Source organism: Bos mutus, chromosome 9 (genome assembly GCF_027580195.1).
Source record: "Bos mutus isolate GX-2022 chromosome 9, NWIPB_WYAK_1.1, whole genome shotgun sequence".
Lineage (NCBI taxonomy): Eukaryota > Metazoa > Chordata > Mammalia > Artiodactyla > Bovidae > Bos > Bos mutus.
Genome location: NC_091625.1, coordinates 71,468,030 through 71,490,374, shown reverse-complemented (window position 1 = coordinate 71,490,374; position 22,345 = coordinate 71,468,030). Strand labels below are relative to the sequence as shown.

The following is a 22,345-nucleotide window of genomic DNA, read 5'->3' as shown; positions in this document are numbered from 1 at the left end:
ACTTGTGAAAGGCTCATGAATGCTGGGGATATGAGAGGGGGAGGGTTTGAGGTCAGCAAATTTGCTTCCTGTTTTCCTACAGCTGAGCTAGCAGACAGCCACTCCATTCTCTTACCCACTGCCTACATCTGCTTTCTCCTACAATGGCAGACTGAATCATTGCAACAGGACAATATGGCCAAAAAGCCTAAAACATTTACTACCTGGCCCTTTACACAAAAAAGTCTGCTGATCCATGCCTTAGAGAAATACTAGTCTATCTAGATGCAAATGTATAAATGCAGATAATTGCACACAGTGAAAATTTGGAATTAAGATTTGAAAGGACAGACCATTTATGGTCAATCATAGTCAATCTTCACATAATCCACACTAATAAAGATGGATCACACAGAGATGGATTTAAACAATAGTAATTCTGATCATGATAAAATGGTCTACACAAATAAGATATGTTATTTCATTTCTCTGTCTTTATGTATGTTTTTTCCCCGCTTCATCAACATTTACCTTCCCTAATATGCTTTATATGTTTCCAAGAAAAAACTAACAAAACTTGAAAGACTTACTAATTTAATTTTTGACAATTGGCTTATTTTCTAATAAAAAACTTTTATTATTTTCATCATTATTATTATGAAGACCTATATTCAAGAAAGTCCATGCAATTTTTCATTCGGCAAGTACTTGTTGTTCAGTCACTAAGTCGTGTCTGACTCTTTGCGACCCCATGAACTGCAGCACGCCAGGCTTCCCAGTCTTTCACTATCTCCCAGAGTTAGCTCAAACTCATGGCCACTGAGTCAGTGATGCTACCCAACTATTTCATCTTCTGTCATTCCCTCTTCCTCCTTCTCTCAATCTTTTGCAGCATCAAGGTCTTTTCCAGTGAGTCGGAAACTAATATTTACTGAAAACTTACTCTCTGTCATTAGCTATGCTAGGATCCACATTAGACCAGAAAAATAACCTAGTGTTGGTTTTCTATCTTCTCCCTTTCATAAGAAACCTCTTTCCCTAATAAGATAGAAGGATTGTATACATTTATTTTACATAAAATAATTCATAAAACAGTAAGTACAATTATATGAAAGAAGCATTTCTAAATTGAGTGCTTGAAAACAGCTGGTGGTTAAGTATTATTTGACACTTTTCTCACCACAAAAATATCAGAAACAAAAACCAAAAAGCCTTAGAATTTTAAATCTTCAAAAATTTTAGATTTCTCAATTTTCTTCAAAATTATAGAAACTGAAATGTTATTGTAAATAAAACTGACTATAGACACTGCTTAAAATTATTTTTTAGGGGGTAGAATACAGTATAAATTTTCTGTCATATGAAGAGACACACTGCAAAACAAATATTGCACTTTTTCAAATTTAAGGATTTAAACTATGTTTCTACTATGAAGTTACAGCAAGATCTGACAGCAGTCGAGAGGTTATATGAATTATATATGAACTGGTATCCAATTTTCAACTCGTCTTTGAAAACCTGAGGAGCTGATTTTCAGAATTAGAAAAATAAATCAATAATATTTGAACTTGTTCAGATGAAGGTGGAAATTTCTTTAAAAATTAATGGATGAGTTTTAACCTCAAAGATGTCCTTTTATTATCTGAGAAATAAGGGCAGCTACCCAGATAGATCTAGATACCCCACCAAACAGCTTCTTGTAGATGTGTTTGAGGCACTTCTTCCTGATTTGTGACTTATCACTTGAGGAGAGACTGCGAAACATCTCTAAGATCACAGAAACAATGGTGATGATTTTATTATTTAACACATAAAGCCTAGCTATTGAAAAATAAGTTTTCACAAGTATTGATCCCTGATACATTTACTCCTATTCATTTTGCTCTTTCTGTCACACACACACATGTGCACTAATAATCTTTGTTTATACACTAGAACCACATTATCAACCATTAACTTACTACATGTTAAAAATGCACATTTATACTGAGACATTTGGGGATACTAATAATTCCAATTTTCATAAGAAATGAAAGTACTTTCTTTGGATTTTATAACTCTTTCTAGTTAACCAAAGTTTATACAATTTTTCAGCCTCTATCTAATTCAGATGCATTACATTGCATCTTTATTTTTTAAAAATGGAAAGACCCAGTAGCAGGACCTTTTCACTATTGCTGAAATTCAAACTCAGAAACCTAGGCAACACTCCGTAGAACTCTCCTTGGAGTCACTTTAATTCTTAATGTCTTAATTACTTGCACTTATTAAATAATTGAAAATCTCTAGCAAACAAAAGATGAGATGGCTATCCTTCTCCCTGACTAATATGATGATTGGAGTTTATTCGAAAAAAAAGAAAACAAGAATTATGGTGGCTTGGGGAGATGTTGTAATGAGTAGAAAAATGTGAAATGTGCATTAATCATGGTTTTCTTTTTTTGAAACTTAACACATCATACACACACACACACTCATTCACACAGCTTTTGTACTGGCATTAGATATAAATATACAGAATGAAAATGTTCTGACTGATAATACACATTCAAACAGGCTCACCTCTCAAATTCAGCAGGTTAATTAGAGATCAGTTTGTTGTATTTTATCAGTAACAGGCATGTGTAATATATATATAAATTCTATAAGGCATAGCAAGTCTAAAACGTATTTGTAAAATATAATCATTTTATACTACTAGTTTTAGTTAAAGTTCTGTATATTGGTTCATTCATTGTTCATTTAGCATTTCCAAGGTATACTCCTTCCGATTTTCTTTTCTATATGTCTATTCACAAGATTCACTGGCAATTATAGTCATGTTATAATACTCAAGATGTAGTCACATCACATAATATGTATCATATAAAAGTCAGTGCAACTTTACCTCGGAATCAGCTCCTCCTACTTACATTGTGATATGGGTGCCTTTGAAAAACAGCCTCAACTATCATATGAGTTTGAGTTTTATAAATATTTTAAAGAGGGAATTGTAAGAATTAGCAAACTAAATTAATGAATAAAATTAGCTTCAGTTTTATTCAGTCCAAGTGTTCAAAATCTTCTGGCTTTTATAATTATAGTCTAACCATGTCTTTCTTTTAGAAAAAGCCATCTTATAATTCTGAATACAACCAACAATGGAAGATTATCTATGATACTAAGTCACAAATATTTATATAGAAAAATTAAAGGTGAACAGTCTTTTATAGAACAATGACTGTACAATTCAATTTATCTGTAGAGACTTTGGTTTAGTTATTCTCCTATATTACTACTTGTAGTGCCTTTTTCTACTCTCAAAAGACTTCATTAAAAGAATAAATGAAAAAATAGACATTCAATATAAACAATCAACGTTGCTGTTGTTCAAACACTCAGGCGTGTCCAACGTTATGTGACCCCATGTGCTACTGCAGCACTCCAGGCTTCGTTGTCCTTCAATATCTCCCAGAGTTTGCTCAAACTCACGTCCATTGAGTCAATGACGTCATCCAACCGTCTAGTCCTCTGTGGCCCCTTTCTCTTCCTGCCCTCAATCCTTCCCAGCCTCTGGGTCTTTCCAATGAGTCAGCTCCTTTCATTAGGTTGCCAAAGGACTAGAGCTTCAGCTTCAGCCTCAGTTCTTCCAATGAATATTCAGGCTTGATTTCTTTTAAGATTGACTGGTTTGAGCTCCCTGTTGTCCAAGGGACTCTCAAGAGTTTTCTCCAGCACTACAGTTTGAAAGCATCAATTCTTCAGCACTCAGCCTTCTTTATGATCCAGCTCTCACATCCATACATGACTATTGGAAAAGCCATAGCTCTGAAAATATGGACCTTTGTCACCAAAGTGATGTTTCTACTCTTTTAATACACTGTCTAGGCTTGTCAGCTTTTCCTCCAAGGAACAAGCATCTTTTAATTTCATGTCTGTGCCATTGTCTGCAGTGATTTTGGAGCCTAAGAAAATAATCTGTCATTGTTTCCATTTTTCCCTATCTATTTGCCAAGAAGTGATGGGACCAATGACATGATCTTAGCTTTTTGAAGGTTGAGTTTTAAGCCAGCCTTTTCTCTCTCCTCTTTCATCCTCATCAAGAGACTCTTTAGTTCCTCTTCGCTTTCTGCCATTAGGGTGGTGTCATCTGCATACCTGAGGTTACTGATATTTCTCCCAGCAATCTTGATTCTAGCTTGTGCTTCATCCAGCCCGGTATTCTGAATGATGTACTCTGCATATAAGCTGAATAAGTGAAGTGACAATATACAGCCTTGAAGTACTCCATTATCAATTTTGAACCAGTTTGTTGTTCCATGTCCAGGTTAACTGTTGCTTCCTGATCTGCATACAGGTTTCTCAGGAGGCAGGTCAGGTGGTCTGGTATTCCCATCTCTTTCAGAATTTTCCAGTTTGTTGTGATCCATACAGTCAAAGGCTTTAACGTAGTCAATAAAACAGAAGTAGATTTTTTCTGAAATTCCCTTGCTTTTTTGATGATCCAGTGGATGTTGGCAATTTGATCTCTGGTTCCTCTGCCTTTTCTAAATTCAGCTTAAACATCTGGAAGTCTCGGTTCACATATTGTTGAAGCCTAACTTGAAGGATTTTGAGCACCCTTTACCTTTTACTTTTCCTCAATAATTATTCCCCAAGTATAGTCTCAACTTCAAATCAAGATATTTCCATATATTGAAAAACTGACATAACTTTGCTGGCTCAAAGATAGCAACTATGATCAACACAAAAAATATAAAGTCATAAAGCCATAATAGCGATTTTTAAAATGTAGTAAACATCTTTAAGCAAGAAGTGGAAAAATATTAGGAAAGAAGGTAGACGTCATAGACCTACTGGCCTCTACGTCTGGAAACAAGTGGGAAAACCTATGGCCTCTAAGTCTAGAAGCAGATGGGACTTAAGCCCTTAAGCAGAACAGAATCAGGGTTCACGCCCACAATTACTAATTGAAACTATAAGCTAAATGAGGCTCAACTGCCTCCCTCAAACCCAATTTTACTTGTAAAAGAATGCTTAAAATAAAAAAAAAACCTTTTGCAAACAATCTATAGAAATCAAAAAAGAACATAAGATACAAATATTACAAATTGAAAATACTGAAAGAAAATTTTAAATTTTTGTTGAAATAAATAGACATTACAAAACAATGAGAGGACTCACCATATATCTGATATGAGTTCCAGAAAAGATTATAAATATATTTTATAGATAAAGATATACAGATCATTAATAAGATAGCATAAAAGTGGGATATAAAAGTAAGAATTTTGAAAAAATGATATAATTTTTCAGATTTGTAATTTAGTCCAAATATCATATTGGATGGGCTTCCCAGGTGTTCAGTGATGAAGTACCTGCCTGCCAATGCAGGAGACACAGGTTTGATCCCTTTGTCAGGAAGATTCCCTGGAGAAGGGAATGGCAATGCACTCCAGTATTCTTGCCTGGAAAATCCCATGGACAGAGGAGCCTGGCAGGCTACAGTCCATAGGGTTGCAAAGAGTCAGACATGATTGAGCGACTAAGCATGCACATCCGCAACATACATGATAAAGCTAGATCTATTTCTAGATATAGCACGGTAAAATGGCAAACAACAGATTAGTAAGTATCAAAAGTCACTAGAAAGAAAAAGAAATGGCAGATTATTGACAAAACAACAGTCATTTGAATGACAGGAGTTTCTATTCAACTATAGCCATCATTAATTTATTCAAAAATATTTTATTTTTTTTCTGTGCTCTAGGCAGAAGACAATAGGATAACAACTTTAAAGTACTAAGGAAAAAATGAATGTTAATTTAGAATTTTATACCCAGGTAAATTATTATTCAAACAATGAAACTTTTTAAAAGTCCCCCTTAGACCATCATTGAGGCAATTATCTAAGGATATACTTTTGCATGTAGAAAAATGCCACAAAGATGCAATGAAATCAAAGAGAAAAATATACTGTAAATTTAATCAACAATTTACTGTAAAATAATAACTAAATATATTCCATCACAAAAAAGTAAAACTGAAACTTTAGTCAATATTAACAATGAGAATCACCCATTGAGCATTTGTAACATGACTAGGTATACTCAGGACAAGTATATAAATACAGATAAACTTCAAATTTAAAAATGTATGATAATTTATGTATATTTAAGAAGTAAAGTGATCCCTAAAGAAGCATTACAATGTATAGCTTTCAAATAAACATAGAAAAAGTAAAACAAAATATACCCTCAGCAATACAGAAGGGCACAGGAAGGGGGAAAAAAAGGAGCAAAACAAAAGAATGGTAATTCAAAACTCAAAAAAGAAAATATATACCTGCAAACACAATACTTTATAAAATTGACAATAAAGTTCCTAATTCAAAAACAGGAATTATTGAAGCTATCTAAAAATTAAGAAATCAAGACTATTCTTCTTCAAGAGATATCCTTAAAATAAAACCATGAAAAACAGCTGTTTTAAAAATGAGAGCAAGGGAATGAAAAGAGGAACACTGAACAAATACTAACCAAAAACAAAGCTAGTATGATAATGTTATGAAAAAAAATGTTTTTAAAAATATTAACAGGGGTAAAAAGATATATTGTCCACTAACAAAAGGAAAATCCACCAAGACATATAATAATGATGAACTTGTATGCACACGCAACATAATCTCAGAACGCACAAAGTAAAACCTGAGTCACACAGTAAAAAACAATACTAATAAATTGCAGATGCACAATCTTGAAGGGAGACTTTTACTCCTGCAGTTTCATGGCAATTCATTATATCTAAATTCTAAGTGCTAAATCTAAGCACAGAGGCACAATCCTCTACTTGTTTCTAGACCTGAAATTCTCTACCATTTGAAAAATATCATCAACACAGATATCCTCAAGAATTAAGTAAATCCCTGAGACTAAAAAAAAAAAAAAAAGCTCACCCAAGAGCTGTGAAGAGAGGCTTCCTAGTGTCTAAAATTCAGTAGGCGATTTGGAAGAGGGGAAGTGTGGATAGGATTTTATCATGCACAATCCTCCCAGAAGGAAGACTGACTAGATGGCATTGCCTCTGAGCTGCCTGCTCTCCTGCAGTTAGTGAAAATGCTTTATATGTGGCCTCCTGTAAGGAGATTCACTGCTTGGACATAACTCCACAGATTCACATAAACTTTTGGGGAAAAAATGGTATTTTATGCTCATATGATCACATTCATACAGTGCTGACTGCATTTAAACAAAAACTGAATGATCCCAAAGGCAGTGAGAGAAGAAAGTAGGAACTGAATTCCAGGATTAAGAGGAAAATTCAAAATTAGAGACACTTAGATAAAAGAAGAGAATAATAATAGGTAAAAATAAGCCCAAATGACATCCATAAATTGTATCGATAGTGGTACCCAATATGTTCACATATACCCGGCGTTTAAAAAGACAGTTAAAGCTGCCAAAGTCCAGGATACTCTGGTTGGTGAGAAAAGAATATTTCCTTTTTGATCTGGAACATATGGACAGAAGAATAAAAAGAGCATCCAAAAATAGAATAAACCAAGTGCAAGCTTTATCAGATAAGGACAGAGAAGGCACGAAGGTGGACATAAAGGCGTCACAGGAACTAGGATGTGAAAATAACTTGGACAAGCACAGAGATTCCATTAGTTTTTGCCTACTTCCACAGACAAACCACAATTTTCTCTAACAGTTGATTCACTGCTAGGAAAATCTTTACATTGAATTCCAAACAATCAGTTCAGTTCAGTCGCTCAGTCGTGTCTGACTCTTTGTGACTCCATGGAGCGCAGCACTACAGGCCTCCCTGTCCATCGCCAACTCCCTGAGTTTACTCAAACTCATGTCCAATGAGTCAGTGATGCCATCCAATCATCTCATCCTCTGTCGTCCCCTTCTCCTCCTGCCTTCAATCTTTCCCAGCATCAGGGTCTTTTCAAATGAGTCAGTTCTTCGCATCAGGTGGCCAAAGTATTGGAGTTTCAGCTTCAATGCCAGTTCTTCCAATGAATATTCATGGTTGATTTCCTTTAGGATATACTTGTTGGATCTCCTTGCAGTCCAAGGGACTCTCAAGAGTCCTCTCCAACACCACAGTTCAAAAGCATCAATTCTTCGGTGCTCAGCTTTCTTTATAGTGCAACTCTTACATCCATACATGACTACTGGAAAAACCATAGCCTTGACTAGACGTACCTTTGTTGGCAAAGTAATGTCACTGCTCTTTAATATGCTGTCTAGGTTGGTCATAAGTTTCCTTCCAAGCAGTAAGTGTCTTTTGATTTCATGGCTGCAGTCACCATGTGCAGTGATTTGAGAGCCCAAAAAATAAAATATTTCACTGTTTCCACTGTTTCCCCATCTATTTGCCATGAAGTGATGGGACCAGATGCCATGATCTTAGTTTTCAGAATGTTGAGTTTTAAGACAACTTTTTCACTCTCTCTTTCACTTTCACCAAGAGGCTCTTTAGTTCTTCGCTTTCTGCCATAAGAGTGGTGTCATCTACATATTGAGGTTATTGATATTTCTTCTGGCAATCTTGATTCCAGCTTGTGCTTCTTCCAGCCCAGAGTTTCTCATGATGTACTCTGCATATAAGTTAAACAAGCAGGGTGACAATATACAGCCTTGATGTACTCCTTTCCCTATTTGGAACCAGTTTGTTATTCCAGGTCCAGTTCTAACTGTTGCTTCCTGACCTGCATACAGATTTCTCAAGAGGCAGGTCAGGTGGTCTGGTATTCCCATCTCTTTAAGAATTTTTCACAGTTTGTGGTGATCCATACAGTGAAAGGCTTTAGCATAGTCAATAAAGCAGAAGTAGGTGTTTTTCTGGAACTCTCTTGCTTTCTCAATAATCCAGCAGATGTTGGCAATTTGATCTCTGGTTCCTCTGCCTTTTCTAAAACCAGCTTGAACATCTGGAAGCTCATGGTTCACCTACTATTGATCTAAACAATCACCAAAGCATATTCAGCTCTAAACTTCTGTTTCTAAATTTGTGATAATTCTGTTCACATCTTCTCCATTATTTAATGTTCAGTGGAATCAGCAAACAATAACCAGTCACACCCACAGAAAATTTCAACAATTACCACACATCAGATCTAAGTTGTTCACAAAGTGTCATGCTTCAGAAAAAAGCAATTCCAATTGAACAACCACACATGAAGAAGCAAAGCACTAGAACATCCTCACCCTGAACTGTAGATCAACAAACACACACAAGTTAACTTCTACAAAAGCATATAATTTAAAAGCTCCAAGAAAAAAACAAGTCTCATTACAAGATAGTGAGATCACAGTCTTTTAAGAGATAAATGATACATGGATGGACAGACTGATGGATAGATAGATGATTAAGGGTGAGATTGAGAATGGTCATATAAAAATTTACACGAATATACACCAAACTATTATGTGGATATCATGGAGGGCCCAGGAGTGACATGACGAGAAGATCATTCTCCTTTATTTCATAAACTTAAAAACAGTTTGACTCTAGAACACTGAATGTATATTATTTATAATCATTTTTATACATATTAATCTAAGCACATTTATGCCATATAGTAGTGCAAAAATAACAAACACAAACAGAATTCTGTTGAATTAGGATAATTCTAATATTAAACCAAAGAAGATGACCAGAAATACACTCATTATTACGGCTTGTACAAATTGTTAATAATAAAATCATAATTACTTTGGTCCCAATGCTTGCCCAGAACTGATGACTAGACTTGTTATATGAAGTTGAGATTCTCTGGAGCATTATTAAGATCTGAAGACACTTGTTATTTGGTTGCTACAGGTGTGAACTGTTAGCTATTGAATTGAGCTGAGTATTTCTATTTCTCAAGGTCCCAGAGCCTTCTGACCTTTTGAAACACCAAAAGAATGAATGGAACTGTACAGTTTTGAGCAGCGACTTGATGGTAATAACATCACCTAGGGTAGACTCTGTCCCTCTAGCCCCATTTATGTCTTTGTCATTTTCTTTCTTGTTTCGAAATGAACAGGGAATTTAGATGAAGCCCCAACAGTTCAAAATGAATAAAGCAAGCTTAGGCTTCTATGCAGGTCAAAAGAAGAAAATGCTGTAAGCTACTTGCAAACAGGAATGGTACAAGAGGACCTAACTGTTCTACGGAGAGCAAGGTCATCAACAGGTAATTAGAAAGCAGTCAGAGCCCTCGCTCCTACTGACAGGTACCTTGAACTAACAGGTACAAGGCAAAGGAAGGCTACACCAGCAAGATGAAAATAGTGACCTGAGGAAAATATTGAGATGAACACTCTATTTGTCTTTTGGTATGGGGTAAAAAGTAAAACACAGTATTAATGAGTAGCCATACACAAGCAAGGAAGGGCCAAAAAAGGGTAGGGAAAAAACTCAGTGGAAGGTAATCAAGAACATGACAGTGGTGCAACTCTCAGCCTAAAGTAATAATGCAATTAGCACTTCAGGATTAATTTTCTGAATTATCAAATTGCCTAAAAAAAATAGAGCATCAACCAACAAGTAACTTCACTACTCAGAAAAATCTGCTCCAGCATACATCACCTTAACTAATACCCATGGTAAAACCTATTTATGTTGCTGACTATAGAACTATATTGGTTGTTATGGTTGTACACTTAAGGCTATATGTTTTACCTTGGGACCCCTAACCATGAGTGGTGGAAGGATTACACCCAAGAATTTAATGAAACAAATAAATGCCGCCTATTTATTTTGTTTATGTTCATCTACACACCTTTGAATATTAAAGAAATCTCTATATAAGTCTTCTCTACTATTAACTACTTTCTGAGGAAAAAAGGTAAAGCTTTCAGGCTTTTGAGAGAGTTAGGGAGTTTTCAGTTCACTGAAGTGAGAATTAAGAGTCTCTAACAGGAATAAGAATCAGGTACCCACGTCCACAATGACATCAGCTGAAAGGCGTCCCTGAGCCCTGCCAGGCTTTCCCGGATGCCCTATGGGAAAGCAGAAGCGCCTTCTGGAGTGTGCATTGCACAGTCCCACAGCTTGGTCCTGTTAGCCAGACCTTTCCGCTGACACTTCGAAAAACACCCTGCTCCTGTTGATTTTACATCTCCCCCCTTTTAGATATTACCACACTGTGGCTGCCACTTTATTTTAATATGAATTTCTCCTAGAAGATGCAAACCAGCTTTTCAAACATAAATCTTAGCAGTGGAAAAAAGAAAAATAGTTTTAAAGGGAACTAAAATAAGAATCAATGTGTCTTCCAATCTACATTTCTTAACACAATTTCATGCCATAAGCTTCCTGCTTGTGTCATGACATATTAAAATTTTTTTACTTCCATTTAAAGATGATGGATTTGCTCCAGCTGCCATAATCACTTATATGTCTAACATTTATTTAGCATCTGTCTACTTTTCTATCAGTGGCACTTGTCTTTCATTAATCTTTTACCATTTTGGAGAAGGATTTTCAGCAAGTTTTCTAAATTTGAGTAAATTAGGAGTGCGAGATAAACATATACACACTAATATATATAAAATAGGTAAACAATAAGGACACACTCCATAGCACAGGGAACTATACTCAATATCATGCAATGCTGTGAAACTAACAGAGCACTGAAAATTAACTATACTTCAACCAAAAAAAAAAGGTTTAAAGAACAGTTGATAACCAAATATCAATGCAAAATATATATTTTTCTTTTTTTTCAATAAATTCTCACAAATTATTTTTTATTGAAGTATAGTTGATTTTCCCATAAATTATTTTTAACATAATTTTATCAATTAACAATACAACTTACACATGATTAAAGAAATATTTCACCCTGAGTTTGAAAAAGGAGGAAAAAAATATCTCCAACTTTCCCAAAAAACACAGCTTTAACACTCAATGGGGTTCCAAAAACACTGAGAAAATATTCTATAAGAAAAACAGATTGTGTGGTTGCTATCCTAAATAATATCTGCAGCCTCCCTTGACTACACAGCTGTACAGGCCAAGTGTGATGTAGCAGCCTAAAAACTGAGATTCTGTGCTGCTTCAGTAATCACAGATCCTTACTGTCCAGGGGCTCCATTAGCCATGTTCCAAGAGATTGGCTCCCGTCCATGCAGGTGGACTTCCCTTCAACTTAGATATGTCCTTCCACCAAGGAGAATTGAGGGAAGCAAAAGATTATACAGAATGTTCTTTTAAAGCTGTATTCGAAAATCAGCCACTAACCAAAATTACACAACTATGTTACAAACGCAGGGAGAAAAAGGTAACTTGACATTGGACCATAATGGATTCCAATTTTAGCTCAAAATTTCAATGGGTTTGGAATTCCCATCACCATCCACTAAAAGGAGAGAGCTATAGATTATAGCACCATATAAAGTACTTTATTGGCACTTTAGGTAATAACAGTTGATGATGATGAAGAAAGTAAAATCAAAGTAAATTAATCATGTATAATACTTGCTTTTGATTAATACGATTGGAATATTGCTACATTAACTAAATGTTAGTTCCTGAAATGTATGGTTTGAGAAGCTGAAATATGTTCATGTAGAAGGCAAGTTATATCAGTGGGTTGGGAAGAAAAACAGTGCTTTACTAGCATCTGAGAGAATTAATTCATTCAATAAAGTAGAATAATAAAATAAATATGTATGTATATTTTCACATAATTTAAACCAAGAATAGCTAACTTTTCATCATTCACATTAAAGGAAAGGAACTGTGCATGGCTAATCTAAAATGAAAAATACTTGATTGTGAAATGTTTCAGATTATTTTTCTGCAAACTAAAACTTCTCAGAAGGTTTCACTTAAGTATATATTTTAAATGGGTGTTCTAAATTGAGTAAATGAAGGTTAATGGGTAAAACTGAAAATCGTGAGATAAGTTTTGCAGAAGTTGTTTTCTTTATAATATACAAATTTCCATATACAAACATGCAATCACACTTAACCTCATACTGTGCTACTCACAGTGTTCTCAGCTATATTTTTATTCTAGCATAAGATTTAATCAATGTGCAATGCATTTTTCAATTTTTTAAAAGTACAACTCAGAAGTCATAAGTAATTTGTATCAAATGAATGATGTGGCCATATGTACATTTTATGGCTCTCAAAACCATATACGACTCCATCCATGGTTTTATTCATATACTAGTGTAGAATCTATAAACTTTCTATAAGTTTTCTGAAGTACAGAATTAGTTTTTTTTTTTAATGAAGCTTCATACTAGGAATTAGCCATTTTCAATTTTATAAAAAGTATTTTGAAAAGATAAAAGGTTAGCATTCCAACTTTTCAACACAGAGACTGTCTCAGAAAACTACAATGTCAGAAAGGGCCTCATGGAGAGAAATAATTCATATACATTCTCCAAGAGGATTCCTTTGTAACATCTTAAATACTGTAATACAGTCAATGAAGGTGACAGAAAAGTCCCAATCTAACAACTATATAAGGAAAAGAAGCCAGATAATTATTGCAGATATCTGTGTAACAAAGAATGGAAAAGAAAGTCTACCGACATAAAATAAAAATAAATTATATAAGTTATAGATTCAAATTTATTCTGAATTGTTGGATCTTGTTTAACATATTTTGTCAATAAGTAAATCTAGTTTGACTTTTTTACTGAAATAGCAACAATTAACCTCACACAGATTTCATGTTTCATTAAACTATCCTAAGGGGATCAGCCCTGGGATTTCTTTGGAAGGAATGATGCTAAAGCTGAAACTCCAGTACTTTGGCCACCTCATGTGAAGAGTTGACTCCTTGGAAAAGACTGATGCTGGGAGGGATTGGGGGCAGGAGGAGAAGGGGACGACAGAGGATGAGATGGCTGGATGGCATCACTGACTCGATGGACGTGAGTCTGAGTGAACTCCGGGAGTTGATAATGGACAGGGAGGCCTGGCGTGCTGTGATTCATGGGGTCGCAAAGAGTCGGACACGACTGAGCAACTGAACTGAACTGAATACATCCATGGACTATAAAGAAAGCTGAGCGCTGAAGAATTGATGCTTTTGAACTGTGGTGTTGGAGAAGACTCTTGAGAGTCCCTTGGACTGCAAGGAGATCCAACCAGTTCATTCTAAAGGAAATCAGTCCTGACTATTCATTGGACTTTTGTTGAAGCTGAAACTACAATACTTTGGCCACCTGATGCGAAGAGTTGACTCCTTGGAAAAGACTGATGCTGGGAGGGATTGGGGGCAGGAGGAGAAGGGGACGACAGAGGATGAGATGGCTGGATGGCATCACTGACTCGATGGACGTGAGTCTGAGTGAACTCCGGGAGTTGATGATGGACAGGGAGGCCTGGCGTGCTGCGATTCATGGGGTTGCAAAGAGTCGTACACGATATCCATGGGATCTCAAAGAGTTGGACACAACTGAGCTACTGAACTGAACTGACAAGTAAGATGAGGAATCTGTGATTCAAAATATTAAGTGATTTGCCTCTCTCTTTCTCTATCTCACACTGAGCTAGTTAAATGTACCACCAGGACTTGAACTTACATCTCCAAACATTTTAATTGTGTTTGCCAACATCTACCCAAACACTTAACCAAAAACATATTAATTCCTCCCTTTTCCTTTATTATATTTAATCCATTAGAAAATTCTTAAATGGACTTCCCTGGCAGTCTAGGGGTTAAGACTCTGTGCCACGTGGCACAGCCAAATATAAAGAAAAAAATCATTAAACACTACGTGAGAATACATCAAACACTAAGTGAGACCTACATATAACTATATGGAGTTGTCACTTCCTATGCCATGGTCTGCTTTCGCCACTGCCACAGTAGGCTTTGGAAACACTACTTCTTACTCCTGGAAAACTCTCTCCTTACACCTCCTCACCCTCCTCCTTCACACAAACACCCATCCTTACACTCAAAATCATTAATTCCTACTCATGACCTCAATCATCACTCTTGCAGTACAATTTCAGTGTTACTTGCTTTCATAAAACCATGGACCTATTCTCCATAGCACTGATCAATTGTACATTTATACAGTAGATTTTTGTGTGTGATTATTTGATTAATATTTGCCCTATGACTAGACTAAGTTTCATGCATACAAGGTCCACATATGTCCCCTTTTCTTCTCATTCTTATTTATTGATTCATTAATTGACTGCTGTGTCCCCAGTACCCAGCACAGCATAGTGCCTTGCTGTAGACAACGTTTATAAACATTTCTGAATGAGAATGAACGGAATTTACCTTCTAGGGGCAGCAGATCATACGGGGCTTGTACGTAAGCAATCTGGCTTTTTAGCTGAGTGCAATGGGAAGCTACTAAAGGACTTTGGGAGTGAAGAGCATGTGATATAATTTTAAATTTTTAAAAACTTACTTTTTCCATTGTATAAAGAAAAGACAGGACATAGGAAAGAGGATAAGGAAGGTATACCTGCACAAAGAAAAAGCAATGGTTCAGAAGAGGATTACTGAAGCCTGGCAAAGGCAAATCAGTAGAAACGAAAGATGCAAATAGATTGCGCACCTACTGGCCAATAGATGGACAGGCCTGGATGTTGGTAATGGATTATATACAGGGAATGAGCAAGAAGAAAACAATAAAACCTAGTTTTAAGTTTGAGACAATCACAAGACAACTAAATAGGGTAACTTCAAAAACAGGTAGAGGAAAGGGCTCTGATGCCAGTCATCAAAAGAAATATTCTAAGAAACAGAAATTTTAAAATAATAATATATACTGTTGATGTTGTTCTGTGCTCAGTCGTGTCTGACTCTTTGCGACCCCACAGACTGTAGTCCACCAGGCTCCTCTGTCCATGAAATTTCCCAGGCAAGAATACTGGAGTGAGTTGCCATTTCCTACTCCAGGGAATCTTCCCAACCTAGGAATCAAACCTGCATCTCTGGCATCTCCTGCACTGGCAGGTAGATTCTCATCTCATCTCACTAGATTCTCATAGTGGTAAAGAATCTACCACTGCACCACCTGGGAAGCAATAATATATATAACCTTCTAGAAATCTAATGTGGGGAAGCATAAAAGATAAACATCATAGTCATTTTCTACAAAATTAAGGCTAGATATATAGTTTTAAATTATGTTTAAATAGTAATTTAATAGTTTTATTTAATTTAATTTAATAGTAATTTCTTACTTTAATAGTAAGAAATCTGTATTTGGATTTTGAATCTGGCTAAACATGACACACTATAATCTGTGATGCTTCACATTTCTTTTCAGGGTTCTACACACTTTCTCCTCAGGACTCCTTTGAATATAGTTCAGAGTTCCTGAAGCCTTGAAACCAATGGAAATACGATTAATGAACTCTTAAAGCCATTTCCAAGTTCATAAGTCCTCAGAAAACTATTGCCAAGTGCTTTTGTCAATTATACGGTACAGCTTTGCTGTACAATTTATGGTTCACTCAAAATTGGATTGAAATGCTAAAATTCGAACTAATCAAAGTCATACCCTAGCATACTATACTAAAATTATATGTTAAACAACTAATGAAGGATAAGGAAGGAACAGGAGATAAATGTAATAACATATTAATAGGCAATAAATAAATAATGATTTAGAATCAGAAAGATTTATATATAAAGTGAAGTGAACAAGACTTGCATATGTAACTGAGGAATAACAAAGCACTAAGATTCCTGTTCACCAATGAGTATTCCACTAAGAGAAAAGCTTTTCCCCTTTTACTAAAGACATTATTGAAGGTCTGATAAAGCAGGAATTATGAAAACACAGCAACAGTGTTTTCACACATACTTTCCAGGTAAATTGCCAAATACTCTTTGCGACACTATGCATGGCAGTCCACCAGGCTCCTCTGTCCATGGGGATTCTCCAGGCAAGAATACTGGAGTGGGCTGCCATGCCCTCCTCCAGGGGATCTTCCCAACCCAGGGATCAAACCCAGGTCTACCACATTGCAGGTAGATTCTTTACCATCTGAGCCAGCAGGGAAGCCCTAATTAGTAGCAAATCACAGAGGCTTTCCCAGGTATCTTCTTTCCTAGTCTCCTACCAATTCTCAAAATTTCTCCCTGCTTCTTGCTTCATCAGTAGAAGATACTGTCTCATACCCCAAAGAATAAGACAAAGCTCTCACTCCCAAAGCCCATATATGATGCCAGGGTGTGATCTGCTGTCTTCTTTCCACAGACTAACCTCACTTGATTCCTTTGTGCCAGAGAACTTAAAGACTGACTAGTTTCAAACCAGAAAGATATCCAGTTTCAAAGCAAATAGGCAAGTTAGAACATTATCTTATAATGGTAAATGATTTTTATTAGACTTCTGTTGAGGAAAGAATGACAGAATGGTAAGATTAATAGCAAATTAATGAAAAACACTCCCCAGCACTGTGGAGTACTATGAGCTTAATCAGAACAGGGAACAAAGATGTGTCTGAAAATGTCTACAGGGCTTTAAAACAGAATATTTTTATGAAAAAAAATCCATGTTTTTCTAACACATCTGCATATAGTCATAAAGATTTAACCAATAAGTTAAAATTTAAATATTTTTATAGCATTTCTGCCTAGTTTATTGAAAAATATTTTTATTAAATTTCAAGTTTTTGGTCTGTCTAAAATTACTGCATTTCTGGATCATCATGTGACCATTATCAGAATCTACTTAAACTCTAACATATTGAAATTTGCTCCCTGAAAAGAAATGCAGTATCTCCATTAAATCTCAACTAAAGTATCTTTTTAAGATTTTTTTTTTAATGTGGACCATTCTAAAGATATTCGTTGGATTTTTTACAATACTGCTTCTGTTTTATATCTTGTTTTCTTTGTCCCTGAGGCATGTGGGATCTTAGTTCCCTGATCAGGGATCAAACTCACACCCCCTGCATTGAAAGAAGTCTTAACCGCTGGACTGCCAGGGAAGTCCTAATTCAAATATTTTTGATTTCCAAAGTTATGTAATTTTTTTCTCATTGCCTACAAAAGAATATTATCTTGTTTTAATAAAAAATAAGAAATATATACTCAGCATAACTACTAAAGAACTTGAGCTGTATCGGATATCATAACAAAGCTGTCCTTATGTCACAAACATAATACTAAAAGTACTTTCCTTGTATGTGATTTTTTTGCTATATTTTGTTTAAAAAGGGTGATCATAATATTCTAGTATACCTGGGAACTTTAGTAACTACAGGAAATCTTATCCACAATTATCATCTTGCATCTTCTCTGGCTCAATTTAGATAAAAAATTCCAAAATCCTCTCTGAACAAAAAAATATTTTTAAATTACAAATTAGACTTATTTAAAAAGGTGTATTAAAATTATATGTACAAAAATATAAAATGACTGAAAATGAGACGACCTGTTTGAGTCTAAAAGTATTGAATAAGAAGTCCTAGACTCAGCTCCCACTTTCTCCATTTATTAGACATATGATTTGGGAGAGCTGCTTAATTTCTCTGATCCTAGTTATAACACCCTTAAATATGAAGTTGATGCCTGTATTGATGAGAAAACTAAATTAGAAGGCCAGCACTTTCTAGCCAAGTCACCTTGGGCAAGCTGCACAGTTTTACATTTTACAGGTCCTCAGTGTCATCACAAGTGAAATAATGGTGATTATAAGTGTATCTGCCTCTAAGACTGCTGTTATGAATAAGTGAGATAATCTGTGTAAGGGGCTTAGAAACATGCTTGGTACCCAGTAACAAGATCACAGTTCTCATTGTTATTATACAGGGAAAATGCAACAAACAGTGTCCCAAAAAGAAGGAATCTGCCTTCCAATTCAGGGGACACAGGTTTGACCCCTGGTCTGGGAACTCAGATCCCATATGCCATAGGGCAACTAACCCAGCATGGGGCAACAAAGATCCCCCATGCCACAACTAAGATTCGATGCAGCTATAAATAAATAAGTAAACATAAAATTTTAAAACAACACTCAGAAAGACTCCAGAGTCGGTGGGAGCTGCAAATTAATGTTAAGGTCGGCAATGCCTCCAGCCCACAGCCCTAAATAGGTACTTCATTAAATACCTACCTGTTCTTATGACAACAGATTCTCAATTCAGGTGAGTCTACTCTAAAAAGAGGACTGTTCCTCTTAAACTACCAAATCCCAGGGATTACTTTTCTCATCAGATGGGACGTTCTGCTGAAGGTTTCAAAAGACACAAGCCTGAACTTCACGTCTCTGGACTGAAAGGAAACTTAAACGCAGGAACATTTAACTTCATTGATTTAGTTCTTTATGAGGCCAGAAAAAAAAAATGTCATGATCTATTAAAAACACTCAAAACCTCTGGGAGCTAGGACGGATGTTGGAATTCTTTCAAACCATGGAAGAAATGATTCAGGATGAAGGGACGTGCTAGGAGGCTTCTAATGAAACTCAGCTCACATTCATCATGTGCTGGATCTTGGAACAGATTTTGCTTTGTCCCAGATGGTGGTTTAAATACGTTTCAAACCATTGTTGGTTTATATAGTACATGACAGAAAATAATTTAAACACAATGTCCCAACTGTATATTTGTTTTGGTTATAACACTTACTGTGTGTGCAATAAATGCCCCACTACAAAAATAATAAAAAATGTTTTTCTTGTACATAAATCATTCCCTGCTTGTTGCAGTGATTGGAAAGTGTGGATTAAATACGTGTGATACTTTTTTTAAAGCTCCTACTGAGGATCTCTATCCACTTGATTTCATTTATGATTTAAATTTATGTGGGTTATAAATAAGGCATATTTTATTCCTTATATTTGATTGTTAGAAATAACTACTTAAACACAGCTATAATATTAATATCAGTTTTTTTTAATGTTAAGCATTATAAATTAACAGGTGACAGACAAAAGAGAGTCTGATTATGCTGATTTTTTTCAATATCATTAAACATAGAACATAACTGAAAGATTCAAACCTGGTTTTCAAATTAAAGATTCTGTTTTTAATAAATCTCCACAATAAGACTAAGTGGCTCAGAAACACAGAGAATAAAACATGTATTTGATTTTCCCCTTGGAGAATATACTTTTCACCTGGAAAAACAGCTGATCAAATTAAAGCTATGCAGGGTAACAGAACTCAGCACAGATTACTGTACAGTCCTGGCTCTACCATTACTGGCTGCAGTACATCATTCCACTGTCACGACCCCACTTCTTTATGTGCACAGTGAGGAGTTAATTTCATAAAGTCCCTCTAGCTCTCTACGCCTGTGACTCTGCATTTTGGTGTGTGTATTCCATAAGAATATGGGCTCTGGAGCCAATCTGTTCAGTTCTAATCTACATTCTGTCACTTACCTAGACATGTATCAGGTTTTTTTTTTTTAATTTTATTTAAAAAAATTGTTTTACAATATTGCTTTATAATATTGTTTTATTTACAAAAATAAGTTGTTTTACAATATTGTTTTAATTTCCTCTGTATAGCAAAGTGATTCAGTTATACACAAATATACATTCTTATCTTTTCCATCATGGTTTATCCCTGGATACTCAATATAGTTTCTGGTGCTATATTGTATTATTAATACAATACCATGTTCTTGACAAAACTATAATTCGAAAAAATACCTGCACCCTTGTGTTCACAGCAGCATGATTTATGACTGTCAATACACAGAAACAACCTAAATATCCATTGACAGATGAATGGATAAAGAAGATATTTTTTTATCCAGGGCATCTTCCCAAACCAGAGATCCAACCCAGGTCTCCTGCATGGCAGGCAGCTTCTGTGTACATATATATGTATATACACATACATACATGTACATATACATGCATACATATATGCATTTGTTGTTATTTAATTGCTGAGTCATGTCCCACTCTTTTGCAACTCCAGGGACTATACCCCACTAGGTTCCTCTGTCCATGAAATTTCCCAGGCAAGGATACTGGAGTGGGTTGCCATTTCCTTCTCCAGGGGATCTTCCCAACCCAGGGACTGAATCCACATATCCTACAAGTCTCCTGCACTATGACAATCCATGTTGGCTACAAATGCCATTATTTCATCCTTCCTGTGACTGAGTAACATTCCATTGTGTATACCATAAAACAGAATGAAATAACGGCATTTGCAGCAACACTGATGAACCTAAGGATTGTCTTAGTAAGTGAAGTAAGTCAGAAAGAGAAAGACATACACCATATGATATCAGTTATATGTGGAATCTAAAATATGACACACATGATCATGTTCATGAAACAGAAACAGACTCACAGATACAGAGAACAGACTTGTGGTTGCCAAGGAGAGGGGTGGAGGAGGGAAGGACTGGGAGTTGAGTGTTAGTGTGTTAGTCATTCAGGCACGTCTGACTCTTTGCAACCCCATGGACTGCAGCCTGCCTGGCTCCTCTGTCCATGGGATTTTCCAGGCAAGAATACTGGAGTGGGTTGCCATTTCCTTCTCTAGGGGATCTTCCTGATCAAGGGATCGAAGCCAGGTCTCTTGCATTGAAGGTAGACTCTTTACCGTCTGAGCCACCAGAGCCTCAGTAGGGTTAGCGGACACAAACTGTTACATATAGGACAGGAGGACAAGTATCTTTATCAAGGTATTTAGCCTCTTTGATCAGTTGGTAAAGAATCCACCTGCAATTCAGGGGACCTTGGTTCAATTCCTTGGTCGGGAAGATCCCCTGGAGAAGGGATAGGCTACCCATTCTAGTATTCTTGGGCTTCCCTGTGGCTCAACTGGTAAAGAATCTGCCTGCAATGTGGAAGACCTGGGTTCGACCCCTGGGTTGGGAAGATCCTGTGGAGAAGGGAAAGGCTACCCACTCCACTATTCTGGCCTGGATAATTCCAAGGACTGTACAGTTTATGGGGTGGCAAAGAGTTGGACACGACTGAGCGACTTTCGCTTTCACTTAAAATTTTGAATAGATATGAGGCAGTCTAAAGTATGACCTAAATCAAATCCCTTACGACTATACAGTGGAAGTGACAAATAGATTCAAGGGATTAGATCTGATAGACAGAGTGTCTGAAGAACTATGGACAGAGGTTTGTGACATTGTACAGGAGGCAGTAATCAAGATCATCCCCAAGAAAAAGAAACATGAAAAGGCAAAATGGTTGTCTGAGGAGGGCTTACAAACAGCTATGAAAAGAAGAGAAGTGAAAGGCAAAGGAGAAAACCAAAGATATACCCATTTGAATGCAGAGTTCCAAAGAATAGCAAGGAGAGATAAGAAAGCCTTCCCCAGTGACCAATGCAAAGAAACAGAGGAAAATAATAGAATGGGAAAGACTACAGATTGCTTCAAGAAAATTAGAGATACCAAGAGATTTTTTCACGCAAAGATGGGCTCAATAAAGGACAGAAATGGTATGGACCT

The 22,345-nt window shown here is 36.0% G+C and overlaps 1 protein-coding gene across 22 annotated transcripts in view; it reads right to left on the bottom strand.

The window, feature by feature from the left end:
• EYA4 (EYA transcriptional coactivator and phosphatase 4) overlaps positions 1–22,345 on the bottom strand; it is a 365,676-nt gene that overhangs the window by 224,742 nt on the left and 118,589 nt on the right. The window contains exon 1 of one of the 22 annotated variants that reach the window (XM_070376701.1): positions 15,357–15,380. The exons of the other annotated variants lie outside the window; for them this stretch is intronic. Within the exon in view, the coding sequence (XP_070232802.1) occupies positions 15,357–15,365 (9 nt within the window). The 5' untranslated portion in view covers positions 15,366–15,380. Of the gene's footprint in view, positions 1–15,356; positions 15,381–22,345 lie in introns of those variants that run through there. 22 annotated transcript variants of the gene reach the window in all.